This window comes from Phocoena sinus, chromosome 14 (assembly GCF_008692025.1).
Source record: "Phocoena sinus isolate mPhoSin1 chromosome 14, mPhoSin1.pri, whole genome shotgun sequence".
Lineage (NCBI taxonomy): Eukaryota > Metazoa > Chordata > Mammalia > Artiodactyla > Phocoenidae > Phocoena > Phocoena sinus.
This window is the reverse complement of record NC_045776.1, coordinates 74,838,727-74,856,318: the sequence shown is the minus strand read 5'-3', so window position 1 is coordinate 74,856,318 and position 17,592 is coordinate 74,838,727. Positions and strand designations below refer to the sequence as shown.

The 17,592-nt window shown below is 54.8% G+C and overlaps 2 protein-coding genes across 4 annotated transcripts in view; one reads left to right on the top strand and one right to left on the bottom strand.

Moving 5' to 3' along the window:
* Positions 1-4,595: 4,595 nt before the first annotated feature.
* Positions 4,596-12,710, top strand: SDS (serine dehydratase). 2 transcript variants are annotated; one of them, XM_032602686.1, is made up of 8 exons: positions 4,596-4,711; positions 8,366-8,520; positions 8,817-8,856; positions 9,056-9,192; positions 9,291-9,382; positions 10,139-10,366; positions 11,169-11,293; positions 11,965-12,710. In XM_032602686.1, the coding sequence occupies exons 2-8, from the start codon at positions 8,368-8,370 to the stop codon at positions 12,171-12,173; spliced, it is 984 nt and encodes a 327-aa protein (XP_032458577.1). In that variant the 5' UTR covers positions 4,596-4,711; positions 8,366-8,367; the 3' UTR covers positions 12,174-12,710. The 2 variants fall into 2 exon arrangements, with proteins under 2 accessions (XP_032458577.1, XP_032458576.1); XM_032602685.1 differs by having other exon boundaries at positions 9,053-9,192.
* A 2,193-nt stretch (positions 12,711-14,903) lies between these two features.
* The window catches only part of PLBD2 (phospholipase B domain containing 2), a 29,229-nt gene continuing 26,540 nt past the window's right edge, over positions 14,904-17,592 (bottom strand). The window contains exons 10-12 of one of the 2 annotated variants that reach the window (XM_032602683.1): positions 17,323-17,475; positions 16,562-16,724; positions 14,904-16,458 (exon numbers count right to left, since the gene is read on the bottom strand). In XM_032602683.1, the coding sequence (XP_032458574.1) occupies positions 16,291-16,458; positions 16,562-16,724; positions 17,323-17,475 (484 nt within the window). In that variant the 3' untranslated portion in view covers positions 14,904-16,290. Of the gene's footprint in view, positions 16,459-16,561; positions 16,725-17,322; positions 17,479-17,592 lie in introns of both variants that reach the window. The other variant, XM_032602682.1, reaches the window with a different exon arrangement.

Sequence of the window (17,592 nt, the reverse complement as noted above, 5' to 3'; positions counted from 1 at the left end):
TATGGGACAAGGATTCACGTGGGTGGGAATGAGGAAGGGCCTCCCAGCAAGCTGGGGCGGGAGTCAGACAAGTGAGGACCAGGCAGCATCCGCACCTCATCTTGTGTTGACTCAGCCCTGGAATGTCACTGCCACCCCTAGTGCGGAGGGGGGAGGGAAAACCCCTCATGGCCTCCAATTATTTATCTGCTTGAAATAAAAATTAAGCGGAGTTAGAGGAAAATAAAAAAGTCTTCATTTGTTGCACATGGGGTTTGTGTTCTGAGACTGAAACCCCCTGCAAATATCTTGGTATATGCTGGGCTTACAACTGTCCTTACAACTTTACATCAATTAAGTCATTAAATCCTCACGACAAATCTAAGGGGTGGATACTACTATCCGTTAAAGCAAGTTCATGGCAAAAGTTGGATTTGAACCTGGTTCTGTCAGGAAACTGACTCACTTGCTATCTGGAAACAGACACGCCTTGGATGCTAGAGTCATGGGCATGAACTGATCTCTCTGAGGTTTGTACGATGACAGCGGCCAGCCTCCCTCTAAGACCCTCCAGCAGCTCTCCACACTCTCCCGGCTCTGAAGCCTCGAGAGCTCGGCTAAGCAGCAGTAGTTTAATGGGGAGTCTGCCTGCCGGGAACTGGGGGCCTGCTGGGGTCTCAGTTCTTGGCTGGCCCCCGAACACGAGGTTGGCAGGCGTGTGACGGCAGCAGGTAGGAGTGAGCCACTGGTGTGGTGATGAGCAGGAAAGGGAGGACAGCGGCTGTTGGCAGCGGCTGGTCAGTGGAACAGACCTGCAGGTGTGGCTCTTGTCACTCTAGGACTGGGTTCAGGGTAGAGCCTCCCTCAGTTCTCCAGGAGAGTGAACTGGAGTGGAGCCGGCGGGGGGGGGGGGGGGGTGCCCACTCAGCACCACGGCCATGCGCATCCCGTCTGCCAGCAAGGGCAGTGGAGAGCCCGGGAAAGCCATGGCCTTGCAAATGTCCTCTGATGACAAAGCTTAACTTAACTGCAGGCTTAACTTCTGTGTGGAACATTGGTGTGCTGAAAAGCAGTTCTGTGTGCTTTTCCCCCTTGGTGTGGATCAGCGGTGCTGGGGCAGCAGGCGTGTTACAGAAGTGTGAGCAGAGACTGTCTGGAATGCCCAAACTCCAGGGAAACTAGAGGTGACAGCCAGCCTAGTGAAGAGGACAGGAGCGGTGGGCGGGGGCGGCAGCCCAGCAGGTGCCCCTGGTCTCAGGGCCCTAATCCTGGCTCCAGCCAGGTGGTCAGGGAAGCCGCAAGGTCTTCTGGGCGAGCAGAGCCCACAGTCCTAAGCTGTTCTTCGCTGTGTTTGGGTCATCTCCTCCCATCCAAGGGGAGAAATCTAGATGAGGTTTAAGAAATAGTGCTTTAAGAATGTGGATCTCATAGTCGAAACCTCGGAACACGTGTTTTCAGCACAAGGTGTTAAAGTGAACGGAAGGATTCAACGCCCTTTCAAGGAGGGTGTGGGCAGAACTAGAGAATAAATGGATCTTGAATTTAAAAAAAAATAAAATTAAAATAAATAAATAACAATAAAAAGGAAGCACTGACACATGCTACAATGTGGTTGAACCTTGAAGACAGAATACTCAGTGAAAGAAGCCAGACACAGAAGGCCACATAGTATATGATCCCATTTATATGAAATGTCCAGATAGAAGAATTCATAAAGGCAGAAAGCAGATTGGTGGTTGCCAGGGGCTGGAGGGAGGGGGGGAAAAGGAGAAGTGATTGTTATTGGGTCGGGGGTTTCTTCGTGGGGTGATGAAAATGTTCTAAAGCTGATACTCCGTAAATGGGTGAATTGTATGCCTTGTGAATTATACCTCAATAAAGTTACTTTTTTTTTTTTTTGGCTGCACTATGCAGTATGGTATGCAGTTCCCGACCAGGGATGGAACCCATATGCCCCCTGCATTGGAAGCACGGGAAGTCCCAGTAAAGTTACTTTTTTTTTTTTAAATGCCCAGACGGTATATCAAAAATGATATATATTTTGTCTTTTCCTCTCTTTTTGGTTCTTATAGGATGGATTTTCTTAGTTTGGTGTTTTTCAAGTCACAGCCGTGATCCATTCTTGTCGAAATAAATGGAACAATACATAGAGGTCAAAAGAAAGAATTAATCGTCTTGTTTCCACCACTTGCAGCTTCCCACCGCCCAGTCAGGGTCCTATTCCACTGGAATGGAGCTTAATCCAGCACTTAAAGTAGCTGCCTTCCCCGTGTGGACGTAGCATCAAAAGCCTAAATCTGGGACTTCTGACTGTGACCAGGCTGGGCCAGATGCCCTCCCTGACCCCCACCTCCAACCCCTCCATCAGCCTTGTATCCACGAAGGACTCAGAATTCCTGAATTTGCATTTAACAACTAAAAAATGTCACTCGTCACCTGGTTCTACAAGAATGAAGTCACTAGCCACTGCAATCTCTGACCTTCAACACAGCCTGCCCAAAAGGAGTTCAGGGCTGCGATCAGGAATGAGGCGCTCTGTGCTCTGGGAAAATTGGCAGAACAGGCCTTCAGACAGTTGGATATTTTCAGGAAAAATTTTTAGGAACCCAATTTCTTGTATCTTCTCGTACCTAGAAAAGCACCAAAGTCATTAACGGAGATGTCTAGCAGCTAGGTGACTAGCAGCAACGCTGTACCGAGATGTTTGCTGGATCGCAGGCACCCCCTTCACCAAATCTTATATGTACTGACCTCCCCCCCCCCCCCCCGCCCACCCCCGCCACCTCTTTGGAGCAGCTCCTTAGAGCGATCTGGGAGGATGTCTCCCGCCCAGGCTACTGTCCTCAGTAAGTTCCCAAATAAAACTGAAACTCACAGCTCTCACTTTGTGCGTTTTTATTTCAGTTGACTCATTTCATCCCTGCCTCCTGGGTGACCTTGGGCAGTTTTACTTCACCTCTGAGCCTGTTTCCTTACCTGTGACGTGGGATTCAAAATGCCCACTCCCCTAGCTGTCTGAGGGTTAAGTGAAAACCCACATAGGAAACACTTGACATGGAATCAGGCACAAGCAGATACTCGGGCAAAGTGAGCGCCAGCTGTATACACTCAGATGCACACCAGGAGGCTGTGGCTACACGTGCACTCCCTGATGCTCACATCCCTTCAGCTCCGCCACCCTGGATCCCCAACACACAGCTGTGGATGTCCCACTAGGAAGGGGGGCTCGGGATTGTAAGGAACGGCACCCAAAAATGGAGGAGAGCTTAAGCAAGCTTTATTTGGGAACGCTCCCGGGCGAGGTTCACTGGTCCGAGAGAAAGGGGCCAGAGAAGTCGCGCCCGGGTGTGGGCGCGAACAAAATTTATAGGGGTGGACGCAGGGGAGGTGCTGGCTGTATGAAGCAGCCCTTTTTTGGTAATCTCTCGGGTGTTGTGGCAATGTCAGGTGTCGGTTGCATCAGCCACTTTGGCGGGGGTTCCATCTGGCTCCCTGGGCCCTTCCCCGGACCTGCTGGCCTTACAGGGATGGCCTGTGGATAGTCAGAGGGGGACAGCTTGTCGCATGGAGGGGGATGGCTGTGTGGTCTGTTTGTGCCCTCTCTGCCCTCTGTCTCATCGATATTCTCGTCCTGGCCAGTTGGACAAGAGAGCTTTGTTGAAGGGGTCAGGGAGAAAGCCGACTGTGTGTGTGTGTGTGTGTGTGTGTGTGTTTACGCGCGCACATGCGCACCACCCCTGTGGGGATACAGACCCCTGCAGACAGCCAGCGACAGATCCGAGGCTTGGCATGGGGCAGGGAGGCAAGACCTTCCACTTCTGTGATGATGAAGACGATGGTGAGGATGATGGTGATGGCTGCCAGCACTTACTGAACACTCACACTCAATTCCATACATACATACGTTATCATGTCATCTAATCCTAGGAGAGAGTTACCATTATCATCCCCATTTTACAGATGAGCAAACAGAGCCCCCAGGAGGCAAAGTGACTTGCCTAGGGCCACGCAGCTAGTAAAGGGCAGAGCCAGGATTTGAACCCTGACCCTCCTGGGTCTTACCCATAAGGCTGTCTGCCCCTTTAGGACAAAGGGGTCATAAAGGATGACAGGGGACGGCAATTTTAAAAACTGTGTTTAGATTGCAGTTTTGGGAGTCAGGCTGCTGCGTTCAAGTGCCAGCTCATCCCTCTTACTGTGTGCCTCAGTTTCCCTTTCTGTAAGACGGGGATAATAATAGTATCCACTTTCTCCACTGTTTGTTTCTTGGGTGCGTACTAAGTGCCAAGCACGCGCTAGCGACTTTAAGTGCATTATCGCACACCCTCCTCCAGCAGCCTCCTAAAAGCCCTAGGGAAGTAAGTATTTGTCCTCATTTGCAAGTGAGGTTGTGGATGGGGAAGGGGAGGTGGCTAGCGGGACTGGGAAAAAGACTGAAGCAGCTGCCAGAGAGGCGCAGCTAGCTGCTGGTTCCCCTCCTGGAAGCCCCCGGCCTTGGGCCAGGGGGCGGGGCCTGGAGGGGGTGTGGCCTGTCCTGGGGCCCCATTGGCTGCCCGGAGGCGCCTGGGGGGATAAAGCCCGGACCCGTTAGCCCCGGGACGATTCTGAAGACACTCTCTACCTGTTCTGCACTTCATCTGTCCGTGGGCCGTCTACCCATCTAGACCATCTCCAATCTATCCCTCCCTTGCTCGCACGCTTTGTGCAGCCGCCAGCTCATCGCCTTTGCCCGGTAAGCGGCCCCATCCATCCTCAGCTCCATCCCTGCGACTGGAGTGCCTGCGGCCAGCCTGGGTTTTCCCAGGAGAAGAGGGGGAGGTAGAGTCAGTTGAGCATAAAAACCCATGCTTTGAAGCCAGACTGTCTGGGCGCACTGCCAGCTCTGTGCCTCAGTTTCCTCATCTGTAAAGTGGGGGTAATAATAACAGAACCTTCCTCTTAAGGTTGTTGTGAGGGTGAAATGAGATAGTGCACTTAAAGTGTTCAAGTCCATGTATAATAATAGTTCATTTTTACTGAGCTCGTACTGTGAGTCACGTGAGACTGTAACTTCTGACTGCCGGGTGACAGGTAGGCAGACTGCAGCTTCCCGCGCCCTCTCCCTCCTCTGCGCCTGGCTCAGCCTCCTTTTTTGAAGTCTTACCTTCCTTAGCAGGTGGGAATGGCTGCCCAGTGCAGTTTACAGATGCCCCCTTTCCACAGGGCACTGTGCTGGAGGGACCCTGCCCCCTCACCTGAGGGCATCCGATGGCACAGTGGGAGACGGGTTGGGGGCGGATGTTCCGAATCCACCTGAAAGGGGTGGGTGCCTCCCCCACCCCAACCAGGAGGGCTCCCTGAGGCCAGGACTTGGCTACCTGCATGAGACCTGCATAAGACCTTAAGGTCCAGTCAGTCAGAACAAGAGTGCCATTGTTTGAGGAATAACCTCCAGGAACTAAAAGTTAATTCAAACAGATGTGGGGATGCCCCTGGTTTGGAGTGCCTCCTGTCTCTGACTTTTATTCAGCAGATCTAGGGGAGAGGTGGTGTGTGTTTGGGCTCCCCCCCTCCCAGGCCCTGAATGTCGGTTAATTCAGACAGACATGGGAGGCCCATATTTGGGGGGTGCTAAGGCTGCTGGGGTGGTCAGAACGCCATCCCCCACTTTTCTTCCAAGCCAGGCATATCTGGACCATTCCGGGAGGGGGGATGCCTGGGCCAGGAGTACCCAGGTCCAGGGGCTGGACCAGTGGAGTCACTGGAAATGTAGTGGGGGGATGGGAGGGGGTAGCCACCCTTGCCTGGCCTTCTGGGGTGGGGGCGAGGGGGGGAGCAAATAGGCTGTTCCACCACCCGCTGATCAATTCTGGCTCCGATCAAGTTGGGGAGAATCAGTTTCCCCTGTGACTCAGCAGGAGAGGCAGGATGGAAAGGGGGCGTGGTCAGAATCTGGGCCACCTTAGTTTCTCAGTCACCCAGAATCCGTGCAGACAGGAGACCCTGAGCCACACCCATGTGTCCTGGAGAGAGCCTGGCTCTGCGCCTAGACTGCCTGGTTCAAATCCTGTCTCCCCCACTTAGGAATTCCCTGGCGGTCCAGTGGTTAGGACTCCACGCTTTCACAGCCAAAGGCACAGGTTCACTCCCTGGCTGGGCAACTAAGATCCCGCAAGCCACATGGCATGGCCAAAAATAAAAAATAAAAGTCCTGCCTCCCCTACTCCCTAGTTGTGTGACCTTGGGCAAGTCAATACTCCAGCCTCTATTGCTGTGTGACAAACTGCCCCAAGGTGAGTGACTGAAAACAACAGCAGACATTCTTTACCTGTCATGACTCTGGGGCTTGATTGGACTCAGCCAGGCAGTTCCCACTTGGGTCTCACTTGGGGGCTGCAGTGTGATGACGGTAGCTGGGCTAGAGTCATCCCTAAGTCAGACCCCATGTCTGGCCATCAGCTGGAATCTCAGCTGGAACTGTCGGGCGGGACATCTACCTGTGGCCTCCGCGTGCGGCCTGGGCTTGCGCCCATCATGGCATCTGGGTTGGGACAGGGAGCTCACCAGCCAGGTGGAAGCTGGGTCACCTTACATGGACCAGCCTTGAGAACCACACTGGGCTAGAGCCACACACTAGAAATCAGGACTTTCTTTTCCTTTGGAGAAGCCATAGTTAATATTCACCAGCACCTCACTGCTTGGACGTCACATAGTGTCACTTCCACTGCAGCCACAGTGCCCCTCCCACCTCCGACCCAGTTCAAGAGGAGGAAGCATAGACCCCACCCCACCTCTCATCTAGAAAAGTGTCAATGTCACATCATAAGAGGTACATGTGGTCAACCTGAAAAACAGAGTCAGAGTCCGTTTCCTCACCAGAACTGGAGAATAATGACACCTCCTAGGACTGTTAAAAGGATTAAGTGAGTTAATATCTGTAAAACTTAAGACAGTGCCTGGCACATGGTAATCACTTTAGAAGTGATTATTAAATAATATAATAATTATTATGAAAAATAACAATAGGGCTTCCCTGATGGAGCAGTGGTTGAGAGCCCGCCTGCCAATGCAGGGGACACGGGTTCGTGCCCCGGTCCGGGAAGATCCCACACGCCACGGAGCGGCTGGGCCCGTGAGCCATGGCCGCTGAGCCTGCGCGTCCGGAGCCTGTGCTCCGCAACGGGAGAGGCCACAACAGTGAGAGGCCCGTGTACTGCAAAATAAATAAATAAATAAAAAATTAAAAAAATAACAATAATAAAAAGCTTCCCCTAACTGGGTATAGGGCTTTCTGAAGGTTAGTTTTTGAAAAATGCATATTTTGGACTTCCCTGGTGGCGCAGTGGTTAAGAATCCACCTGCCAATGCAGGGGACACGGGTTCGATCCCTGGTCTGGGAAGATCCCACATGCCGCGGAGCAGCTAAGCCCGTGCGCCACAACTACTGAGCCTGCGCTCTAGAGCCCGCGAGCCACAACTACTGAAGCCCACGTGCCCTAGAGCCCGTGCTCCACAAGAGAAGCCACTACAACGAGAAGCCCCGCGCGCCACAATGAAGAGTAGCCCTGGCTCGCCACAACTAGAAAAAGCCCACACACAGCAACGAAGACCCAATGCAGCCATAAATAAATAAATAGTTTTTAAAATAAAATAAAATTAAAATGCATATTTAAATAAGTAATATATATGCACATGGCAAAACATTCAAATTGTACATAAGGGGATGCCGAGTGCCAGTTCTCCTCAGAGGTGCCCACCCTGACTGGTTCCTTGTGTGTTTGCTGAGATGTTCTGTGCACACAGGAGCATGTGGATTGTGTGTGTGTGCGTGTGTCCCTGATATCCCGCCCCTGCTTCAGCCACTTAGCCATCCTATGGCTCATTCTGAATCAGCACCTACAAATCTATGTCCACCTCACGCTCTTCAAAAGTTACAAAGTCTGGATGTTCTTCCTTTCTTTCTTTTTTTTTTCTTTTTCGCCGCACCATGCAGCTTGTGGGATCTTAGTTCCCTGACCAGGGATCGAACCCACGCCCTCGACAATGAGAGCGAGGCGTACTAACCCCTGGACCACCAGGGAATTCCCTGGATGTTATTTCTGATGTTCGTAGCTTCCCAGCATAGCGTATGTGTGTCTTGGGGTGGGCAAGGTGCGGGGGCAGATGACCCTTATGCCCATTTTACAGATGAGGCAGCTGAGGCTGAAGGGAGATTCCTTGTCCCATGTCAAGTAGGTGGCCGAGTTGAGATTTGAGCTCAGCTCTCCAGGTTGCTATAATCTGGGCCTTGTCCTTGGCCTCCTGGGAAGTTAGGGACAGGGTCCCTCCCAGCCGCACTGCCTACTGAATGGCAGCTGCCACCAGGCCCAGCTCCCCTGACCCTCTGGGTTTCCTTCCTTTCTCCCAGCAATGATGTCAGGCGAACCCCTGCACGTGAAGACCCCCGTCCGTGACAGCATGACCCTGTCCAAAGTGGCTGGCACCACCGTCTATCTCAAGATAGACAGTGCCCAGCCCTCCGGCTCCTTCAAAATCCGGGGCATCGGACACCTCTGCAAGACGGTACAGCACGGGCTCTGCATCATCCGGGAGAATGCAGCAGGTCCTCTTTCTGGACAGGCCAGGGCCAGTGCCGTGTGAAATCCTAGGAGCTACAGGCTAGGCCCTGCAACTTCCCCGCAATGCCTGAGCACCCACCATTAACGCCTCCTCTGGTTAAGGGGTGCCAGTCCAGAGGGTCCCCTTGTGGACTGATCCCAGAGCCATCAGTGGCCTGACTCTCCCTCACCCTTCCCTGAGCCAGTCTCTTTGGGGAGGGAAGATGTACGGCCTGATCCCCTCCCTCTTTGTCTCTACAGTGGGCTGAGCGAGGCTGTGAACACTTTGTCTGTTCCTCGGGTAAGTGGCCTGCATGCCTCCTCCTGTCCTCTGCTGTGTGTCCTGGGGCCAGGGGCTCCACCTCTCCGGGCCCTGCAAACATCTGCAGAAGTCCCAATTTAGAATTCCAGCTGGAGGCCAGCAGTCACCCAGGGAGGGTTCAGAGCCTGGAGGTCAGGGAGTCCCACTAACACTTTCCACCCCCCACCCCTGGCAGCAGGCAACGCAGGCATGGCAGCTGCCTATGCGGCCAGGAAGCTGGGCATTCCCGCCACGATCGTCGTGCCCAGCACCACGCCTGCCCTCACCATCCAGCGGCTCAAGAATGAGGGCGCCATGGTCAAGGTGGTGGGTGAGGTGAGTGCCAACCTGGGGCAGGGGCCACGGAGGGCACCTGGTAGCAGGGCCAGGTCCCCCAGCCCCTCACCCCTCCCGCCTCCTCTGTGATCTTGCAGACATTGGATGAGGCTGTCAAGGTGGCCAAGGCCCTGACGAAAAACAACTCAGGCTGGATCTACGTCCCTCCCTTCGATGACCCCCTCATCTGGTACGTGGAGCCCAGGGTCACCCGGGGTGGGTAGTGACCACCCCACCACCCCACTGAGTAGACACCTGCCATGATGCACACCATCACACACAGCGGTGTACACGTGTGTGCACATCATCATGTAGAAGCACACACACAGGCATGGCAGCTGGTGCCCACACACACGTGCACCAATGCCCATTCTCCTTGACCGTGAGGGAACACATGGGCTCAGATACACAGGTGTGTGCGATCGGGTCCCCCAGAATCAGACCCCGAGACAAAGATTTCAGGGAAAGCAGTTGACTTGGGAGGTGACTCATTAGAGGAGTGAGGAGGGAAGCCAATAAAGGGCACTGATGGGCCAGTGTCCACTGTGGGCAGCTGGCGCTCAGTCCCTCGGGGGCCCTGGAAGCCAGTGTGGAACATGAACCAGAGTTACCACACCCGCAGAAGATGGTGCTGGGGCGTCTGTGCATCAACTCCCGTAATTCTTAATTCCCATAGTTGGTTGAGGGCTGCTCTCAGGGGGTTTCGTCTCCTGGCACCGCCAGCCGCCACAGTCCTAGTGCTCCAGTGGTCAGAGAAAGCCCTCAGGTAGAGGTGCAGATTCTGCCAGCTGGAAATCAGGGCGGAGTCGGGGACGAGGTGACCAGCCCCGAGGCCCATTAGCCGCCTGGGATGAGGGCAAATACAGAGGGTAAGTGGCATCTTCAGGGCTGCCTGGGGTCTCCAGGAAGCCCAGCCCTGACCTGCCCGCCCCCCCACCTCCTCCAGGGAAGGTCACTCTTCTATCGTGAAGGAGCTGAAGGAGACGATGAGCACAAAGCCGGGGGCCATCGTGCTGGCGGTGGGGGGTGGAGGGCTGTTGTGCGGAGTGGCCCAGGGGCTGGTGGAGGTGGGCTGGGGGGACGTGCCCATCATCACCATGGAGACCATCGGAGCCAACAGCTTCCACGCTTCCACCAAGGCCGGCAAACTTGTCACCCTGCCCCAGATCACCAGGTAAGTAGGCAGGGGTGCTGCCACTATGTTCCGTGAGCGTTGGGGAGCTCCCCCCTCGGTGCTGGCTGTGAGGCAGATCCTGATGCCAGCCCCATTTTATAGGTGAAGAAACTGAGGCTTTGGTCACTTGCCCAGAGTCACAAAGCCAGTGAGTGGTATGGCTGGGACCAAACCCAAGTCTGTGTGACTCTGTACCATGAACATCACACTTCCTTGCATGAAAAGTCTAAGATTAATCATTTATTGGGTTCCTCTGTGGCAGGGTTTTACACACCTCACTAATTTACCAACCATTTACTGAGCCCCTAATATGTGCAAGACACTGGCTGATCTTGGGGAGACAGTGGTGAATAAACACAGCTCCTGCTCCCAAGGAGTTCTTATCCCAGCCCCAAACTTTTGACAGATGGTGTTTGATTAGGATTAGGTTTGGCCACATTATACAGGAGCCCAAAATAACAATGGCTTAAACAAAATTGAACTTTATTTCCTCTTATATATAAAAAAAAATCTGGAGGTAGGCAGTCCAGGGGCAACTCCACGAAGCCAGGGGCCCAGGATCCTTGAGTTTGTTCTCCATAATCCTTATCATGTAGACTTATGGCCCAAAATAGCTGCTTAAGTGCCAGCTATCACACCCATACTCCATCTAGCAGGAAGAAGTCAGGGCAGAAGCTATGCCCCCTCCCTTTAAAGACACGGTACTTCCATTTACCTCTCATTGGCCAGAAGGTAGTCACATGGTCTGCCTCCCTCCTCTCTCCTATCTCTTCCCCCGCTTCTCCATCCTTGCCTCTCCCAGTGTTGCCAAAGCCCTGGGCGTGACCACTGTGACAGCACAGGCTATGAAGGTGTTTCAGGAACACCCCATTTTCTCTGAAGTTGTCTCGGACCAGGAGGCTGTGGCCGCTGTTGAGAAGTTTGTGGGTATGTACCAAGCCCTTTCAAGACCCATTCACAGTTCTGTCTCCCGTCCCTCCCTGGAATTTCCCATTAATGGAAGTTAATGCAATGCAGTGGTAAAAATAGAAAGACCGAAGGGACAAATGAAGAAGTAAGTCTGATAACATAACAGCAAGGAAAAATAACGAAGTATTTAAAATGTTGGCTCTGAGTTTCCTGGTAGCCAGGGTAACAAAGGAAACTATGGGCCTCAGTGTTGGATTCAGAGGTGGGTCTGTAACTAAGTTGGACTCTTACCGGGTTCATCCTGGGACAGGGATGACAAACATACACACACACACACACACACACACACACACACACACACACAAGCTGCCATTTAATTCTCCTATACTCACAGTTAGTTTGGCTAATCAACCCTGGCATTCTTGCTCAGATGATTCCTCAGAATTCTCAACACGGTGCTCAGAAAATTACAATCATTTTTTCAGTGTTAGCACTGATGATGAAACTCAGCCCTGGCTCAGACCTTGGAAGTTCAGTGTAGGGTAATCATGGCAGGTGGGGTTGGCCCTGGACCAGAGTCTGTGCCCAGGGCTGAGAGCTGATTGGCTCATGCTTTACCAGTGGCCCAACTGTTCCCTTGCACCCTGCGGAACTCTGGCTCTACCCTCACCATCCCCCTCCTCTGGCAGATGAGGAGAAGATCCTGGTGGAGCCTGCCTGTGGGGCAGCCCTGGCCGCCATCTACAGCAACGTGGTTCAGAAGCTGCAAGGAGAGGGGAAGCTCTGTACCCCACTGTCCTCCCTCGTGGTCATCGTTTGTGGGGGCAGCAACATTAGCCTGGCCCAGCTGCCGGAGCTCAAGAAACAGCTGGGCATGAAGAGTGGGCTGCCCCAGTGAGGACGCCTCCCCTACCCGGGAGACCCCTGGAAGGGCTGGAGTTTTATCCAGTGACTTGTGAAATATTATTCTCATGTCTGTTGGGAGCCTGCGGCCCGGGCCAGCCGGTAACCTCATTCTCATGAGAACACTGTGCAGAAGGCCTGGAAGGGAAGCAGCTAGCAAGGCTGTGAACTGAACTCTTTGGTATCTGTGTGCCTGCTCTGTGGTTTCTCCCCGCCCCCGCTCTTATCCACCCCTGCTAGGGTGACAACTGCCCACATGGAATAGACCAGGTACCCAGAGGAGGGTGGGCAGGAGGGACAGGAACCACAGCAGCGGGGCCTCCTCAAGATGAGATGTCCCCTGATGCACAGACGCCCCAGCATCATCTCCTGCAGGTGTGGTAACTTCTCCCTGGGAAGGTGGACAGGGCCACAGTCCAGGGTGGAAGAACCATCTTGTCTCTCCTCCCAGAAAGCCCAAAGTCCATCCTTACTCACTTTTCTAATGTGCAGACTTTCATTGAAGAAGAAAAGCATTATTTATTGAAATGAAGCTCCTCTGAGTTTTTCCAACATGGCTGTCTTCCTCCCTCCCTCCCTCCCTCCCACCCCACCCCACCGTGCCTGCTGTCACCCCCAGCTCTCAACACTGAGCACCATTACATCCTCCACCCCTCCCCCACCCCTGGGAACACCGGGCTCCCACTTGGAGGCCAGGATCCCAACTCCCCGCTGGGCTTGTGTGCCGGGAGGGGGCATCCCTGCATGGCAGGGAGCAGGTGAGGGGGAGCTGTGCTGAACACGAGGGGTTTGGGATGGGATGCGGGCCTCCACTGGAGGCAGAAGAGTCCAACCTCATTCTGTTCAGAAGTCCTTCCTGATAACAGAATGATTTTATCACAGAACCACTGGGAGCGGAGTAGTGAGCCCCCCATTCATGGGGGTTTGTAAACTGACACTGGACACCCATCTCTGGTCAATGTCAAGCAAACCCTCTCAAACACAAACCCTCTCTTCCAAGGACAGCACGTTACTGAAGCCAGCCTATAAACGGACAGAAGAGGAACTGCCGGGGCTGCCTGGAGGTCCTGAAGAGAGTCCCGCATAGCCACTCAGGAACACCCCTGCACTGCCTATAGCAGCCCCTGGGACACTAGTGGATCCCCAAGTTCAAAGTGAAGTTTGAGAACCAACCTAACCCTTTGGGATACCACACAGATCCACATGGGCTTGCAGTCCCCCACCCGCCTTGACAAAGAGCAGGTGCTGTGAAATTTCAGGGAAAACCCATCCCAGCGACAGGCCTACATGCCGATTTCCAGCCAGGAGGGACAGCACATGTACTTTAAAAACCCAGGAGAGAGGACAGCAGGAAAGGGCAGGCAGGGATGGGAAATCAGGAGTCTCCAGCTTCCACTGTCCCGCCTGAATCAGGCACAAAATCCCCAAAGAAGGGAGGCAGACATCTCTGCCCACTAAAGGAGGAGCCGCTGTGGGCCAGGGCCGACCAGCTGGCCAGACCCTTGTCCTGCAGGGGAGGGCAGAAGTCACAGATGAGCCTGCGGCTGCCATCTTGAAGCTGAGGATTGTGGGAAACTCCCAGGGCAACTGCCTTGCAGGCTGCCCCTGCAAAGGTGGGTCCTGCCTGTACTGGATCAGCTGAAGCTCCAGTGGGGGACCATCTGCGTGACCCCCCATTCTCTGTTCAGCCACCTTAGCTCCACGCCTACCCTTAGCTCCTGAAAAGCCGCAAGAGGGACCAGAATCATTCCAGGGAATAGAGACAAGAGTTGCCCCTTCCTACAGAGTGGCCCTGTTTTGAGTTCCACCAGCCTGAGCCTCTGATTGTATCTGCCAAATGGGTCTCATGAAAGCCTCAGCCTCAAGAGTGGTTGGGAAGATCCAGTGGCCGGCGCACGGTGGTGGGGGGTGGTGACCTTTGTCCTGCTGGGGCCTGCGCCATCACAAGGAGGTGGGCAGGGAGAGCTGTGTCCCGTGGGAGAGTCTGCAGACCTGGGCCCCCGTCCTAGTTCTGAAAGGCCCAAGACTTGAGATTTCAGGCACGTCACTTCCCTTCTCCAAGTCTGCATCCTCACCTTTTAACCACATGTGAACATCCCGGCCTACCCCACCTAACAGGCCTGCTGTGAGCTCAAGAGACCTGGGAAAGACAACACTCTTAAGGGAGCTGGGAAATGTACCGGCAGAAAAATTAATTTTTAGAACCACAAGTTGTCAATTCCCAGATAATAAGAATTGTAAAGCTATGGTGAGAAACAGCAAACTTCCCTGGTGGTCCAGTGGTTAGGGCTCCATGCTTCCACTGCAGGGGGCACAGGTTAGATCCCTGGTCAGGGAACGAAGATCCCACAAGCCACACAGCGAGGCCAAAAAAAAAAAGAAAAGAAAAGAAATAGCAAATCCATTCCCAGCCCTGAACTGTGCTTTAGTTTCTCCAGAGCATCTACCAGCATCTTACACACTGTATGCCTATTTTCACTATCTGCCTCCCCAATGTAAATGTCACAAGAGCAGGGATTTTTTTTTTGCGGGGGAGATACCTGTTGTTCTGAGGTATCCCCAGGACCTCATAACAGTGCCTGGAATGTTCTAAGCATTCTATAAATTCTCGCTAATGCATGAATGTTGCGTGTGTGAGCTACCCCGTGTGGGCTACGTCACAGCCACCTTTGCAGCAAATCCTCACCCTCCTCCCACCAAACGTGCACACACACGCACAGGGAAATGCTGCTCACATGGTTATACCTATTTTACAGATGAGGTAACCGAGGCTCAGAGAGATTAAGTCCCATAACTAGTAGGAGGTGGAGACAGGATTTGAACCCAGGCCTCAGACTCCCGGGTTGTGTGCTCTCCTCTCCCTAAGCAAATCGCATTATGCGAGTCTCCACTGTAGGCTTTGGGTAAGATCAGGTGGGGAGGGACTCTGTGTTGTGTTGATCTGTCCCCACCCCACCCAGTAGGATTTGGGAAGGTCTTGGTGGTTAACAGAGCCCTAGAACAGGACCCAGAACAAAGCAGGTGTTCAATAAACATGGATAGACGGATGGCTGGATAGATATGGATGGATGGATGAATGGGTAGATGGGTCAGTATCTGGATGGACGGATGGACGAATGGAAGATTGGAAAATGGAAGGATGGATGGATGCATGACTGGGCAGATGGACAAGGGGTGGGTGGGTTGGCAGGTGAATGAAGGTATAGATGGACGGACAAGGATGGACAGGAGGATGCATAGGTGAATGGTCAGAACCCAAACCTGAGAAGAGAGAGGGCGCCGACCCAGCCTGCCCCACTGCCCCAAGAAGCACAGCACGGGGGCCATGGCCTCTCTTTTTAATGGCGGCACAGCCTGCGATCGGGCTCCTGTAGCAGGGGACCTGTGGGCAATGCCCTGAGGCCAGGGGCAGGCCTGGGTTTGGGGGGGCACGGGCCGAGGCTGGAGCAGGGGGCTGACACTCCTGCCTGCCCCCAGAGAGAGAAGGACACTCGGGTCCTTCCAGCCACAAGTGGCCAGAAACTTTGGTTCTTGTTTGGTTTCAAGTTCCTGTCCTCAAGGGGGCTGTCCAGGAGGAGAAACAGGGGAGCTACGTCCGGGACGGAGCAGAGTGGGGATGGGATCGGGAGCTAGGAGGAGAGATGCCAACCGGAGGCAACGCCCGGGTCTCGGGGGCTGGAGCTCCAGAGCCGCCAGCAGAAACAGCACTGGGAAGCAGGCACTGGAACAGGCCCTTCCTGCCGGCCCCACTAGGGGCCCCGGAACCTGGCCCCCGGATCCGGCTCCTGCCCTCAGGAAGGGGCGGCATGAGGAGGGGGCCCAAGGCTGGAAGAGAGAGAAAAGCGGGGGGAGAGAGAGAGAGACGCAGAGAGGCAGAGGGAGACGGGGATGGCATCACCCACTTAGGGGGACAGAGTCAGTCCTGGGTCCCATCGGGTTCCGTTCCCCACCCAGGAGGCCACCCAGACGAGAGTGAACCTGGCCGACCCAGGTCCCCAACCTGGGTACAGTGGCAACGCTCACACGGGGACCGGGGCGGGGGGCCAGGCAGGAGGGCAGGGTGGCAGCCAGTCGGGTGGCCCCGCTGGGGTCAGCAGAGCAGAGATGGAGCCTCAGTCCCACCAGACCTCGATGGGTGAGAACTTCCAGAGGTCGGGCTGGCCCATGTGCAGCAGGCTGCTGAAGGGCGAGCTGCTCCACTGGAACGGGGGCAGCTGGTCCCACGTGGGGCCGCTGGCCGCCAGGAGACGCAAGGCCTTGGCCAGTGCCGTGCTGGTCACCTGGGGGTAGAGGGGAGGGCAGGTCGTTGAGTTGTCCCAACCCGGGAGGCTCTGCTGCTCCTCGCCCCAACTTTGACCCCATCCACAGCCCCAGGCCTGGCACCTTCACGTCGATGCCCCCATGGGAGCGCTGGTGCAGGGCCTGGAAGGGGTAGGAGCCATTGGCTGGGTTGAGGTCAGAGCGGGCCGAGACGGCATTCTCCCCGTTGGGCTTGGGGTTGCAAGCTTTGCACAATGACAGGGGGTCATGCAGGAAGTCGTTGTACCTGGATGCAGAAAGAGAGGAAACCTCAGTCGTACGGGGAGCGGGGGGAGGCCAGACTGCTAGCGGCAGCCCCTAACCCAGCTGCCTGCTTTCAATGTGCCCGGCTCCCTCCCGCCGCCTGGGCTTCAGCCACCACCTCCCCCTTCAGCTGGTCACTCCACAGGTATCACTCAGCCTCGGCTCTGCCATCCCCCCCTCCGGGAATCCCTCTGGGCCCCCATCCCAGGCCAGGCTAGAGACCCCGTTTTGTCCCTTCACAGCATTTCCTGGAGCTCAGACGGTCCTCGTTACACGTCCACATCAGTGTGAGTACAGGAGGGATTTCTGCTCCCCGAGGACAGTGGGGACACGTTCTGTGCCCGTTTCCCAGTCCCAAGCACGGAGCCCGGCACAGGGTGGTCACTCCACGGCTGTCCGTCATCCTCACCCACGACATGAGGGCAGCAACAGGGCTCAGCTGAGCGCTGCCTCGGTTCTGCTGTCTTGGCTGCTACACAGTTGCACCCCACCCCTGCCGCCCCCCAGGACTTGTTGGGAGCTTGAAACGAGTTACAACAAAGCCCCACCACGTGACTCTGGGTTCATGGTCCCCCGCGTACCTCATAAGCCGGATCATGGAATTCAGGTCGTGTACCAGCGACTGGTTCCGCCGGAAGATCTGGGCCCGGGGGCTCCCGTCATAGGAGAACCAGTCCCCAAAGTGGGCCACCAGGGCCGGAAGCCCACTGGCGTTGAACACAGACTCAAAGGACCTGCTGGGAACGAGGATGGTCACTCACGACCTCCACTGACTTCACCCGGCCGTGACCGTGGCCAGGGAGGTGAAGGGGGTGGTCGTGCCACGACATTAACACCAACAACCACAACAG

What these genes read in the sequence shown, in the direction of transcription:
- SDS (XM_032602685.1), top strand. Translation starts at nt 8,368, where the DNA reads ATGATGTCAGGCGAACCCCTGCACGTGAAGACCCCCGTCCGTGACAGC. An exon ending in TGGTCAAGGTGGTGGGTGAG is followed by an intron (nt 9,193 to 9,290) that starts GTGAGTGCCAAC and finishes GTGATCTTGCAG; the next exon opens with ACATTGGATGAGGCTGTCAA. An exon ending in TTCGATGACCCCCTCATCTG is followed by an intron (nt 9,383 to 10,138) that starts GTACGTGGAGCC and finishes CACCTCCTCCAG; the next exon opens with GGAAGGTCACTCTTCTATCG.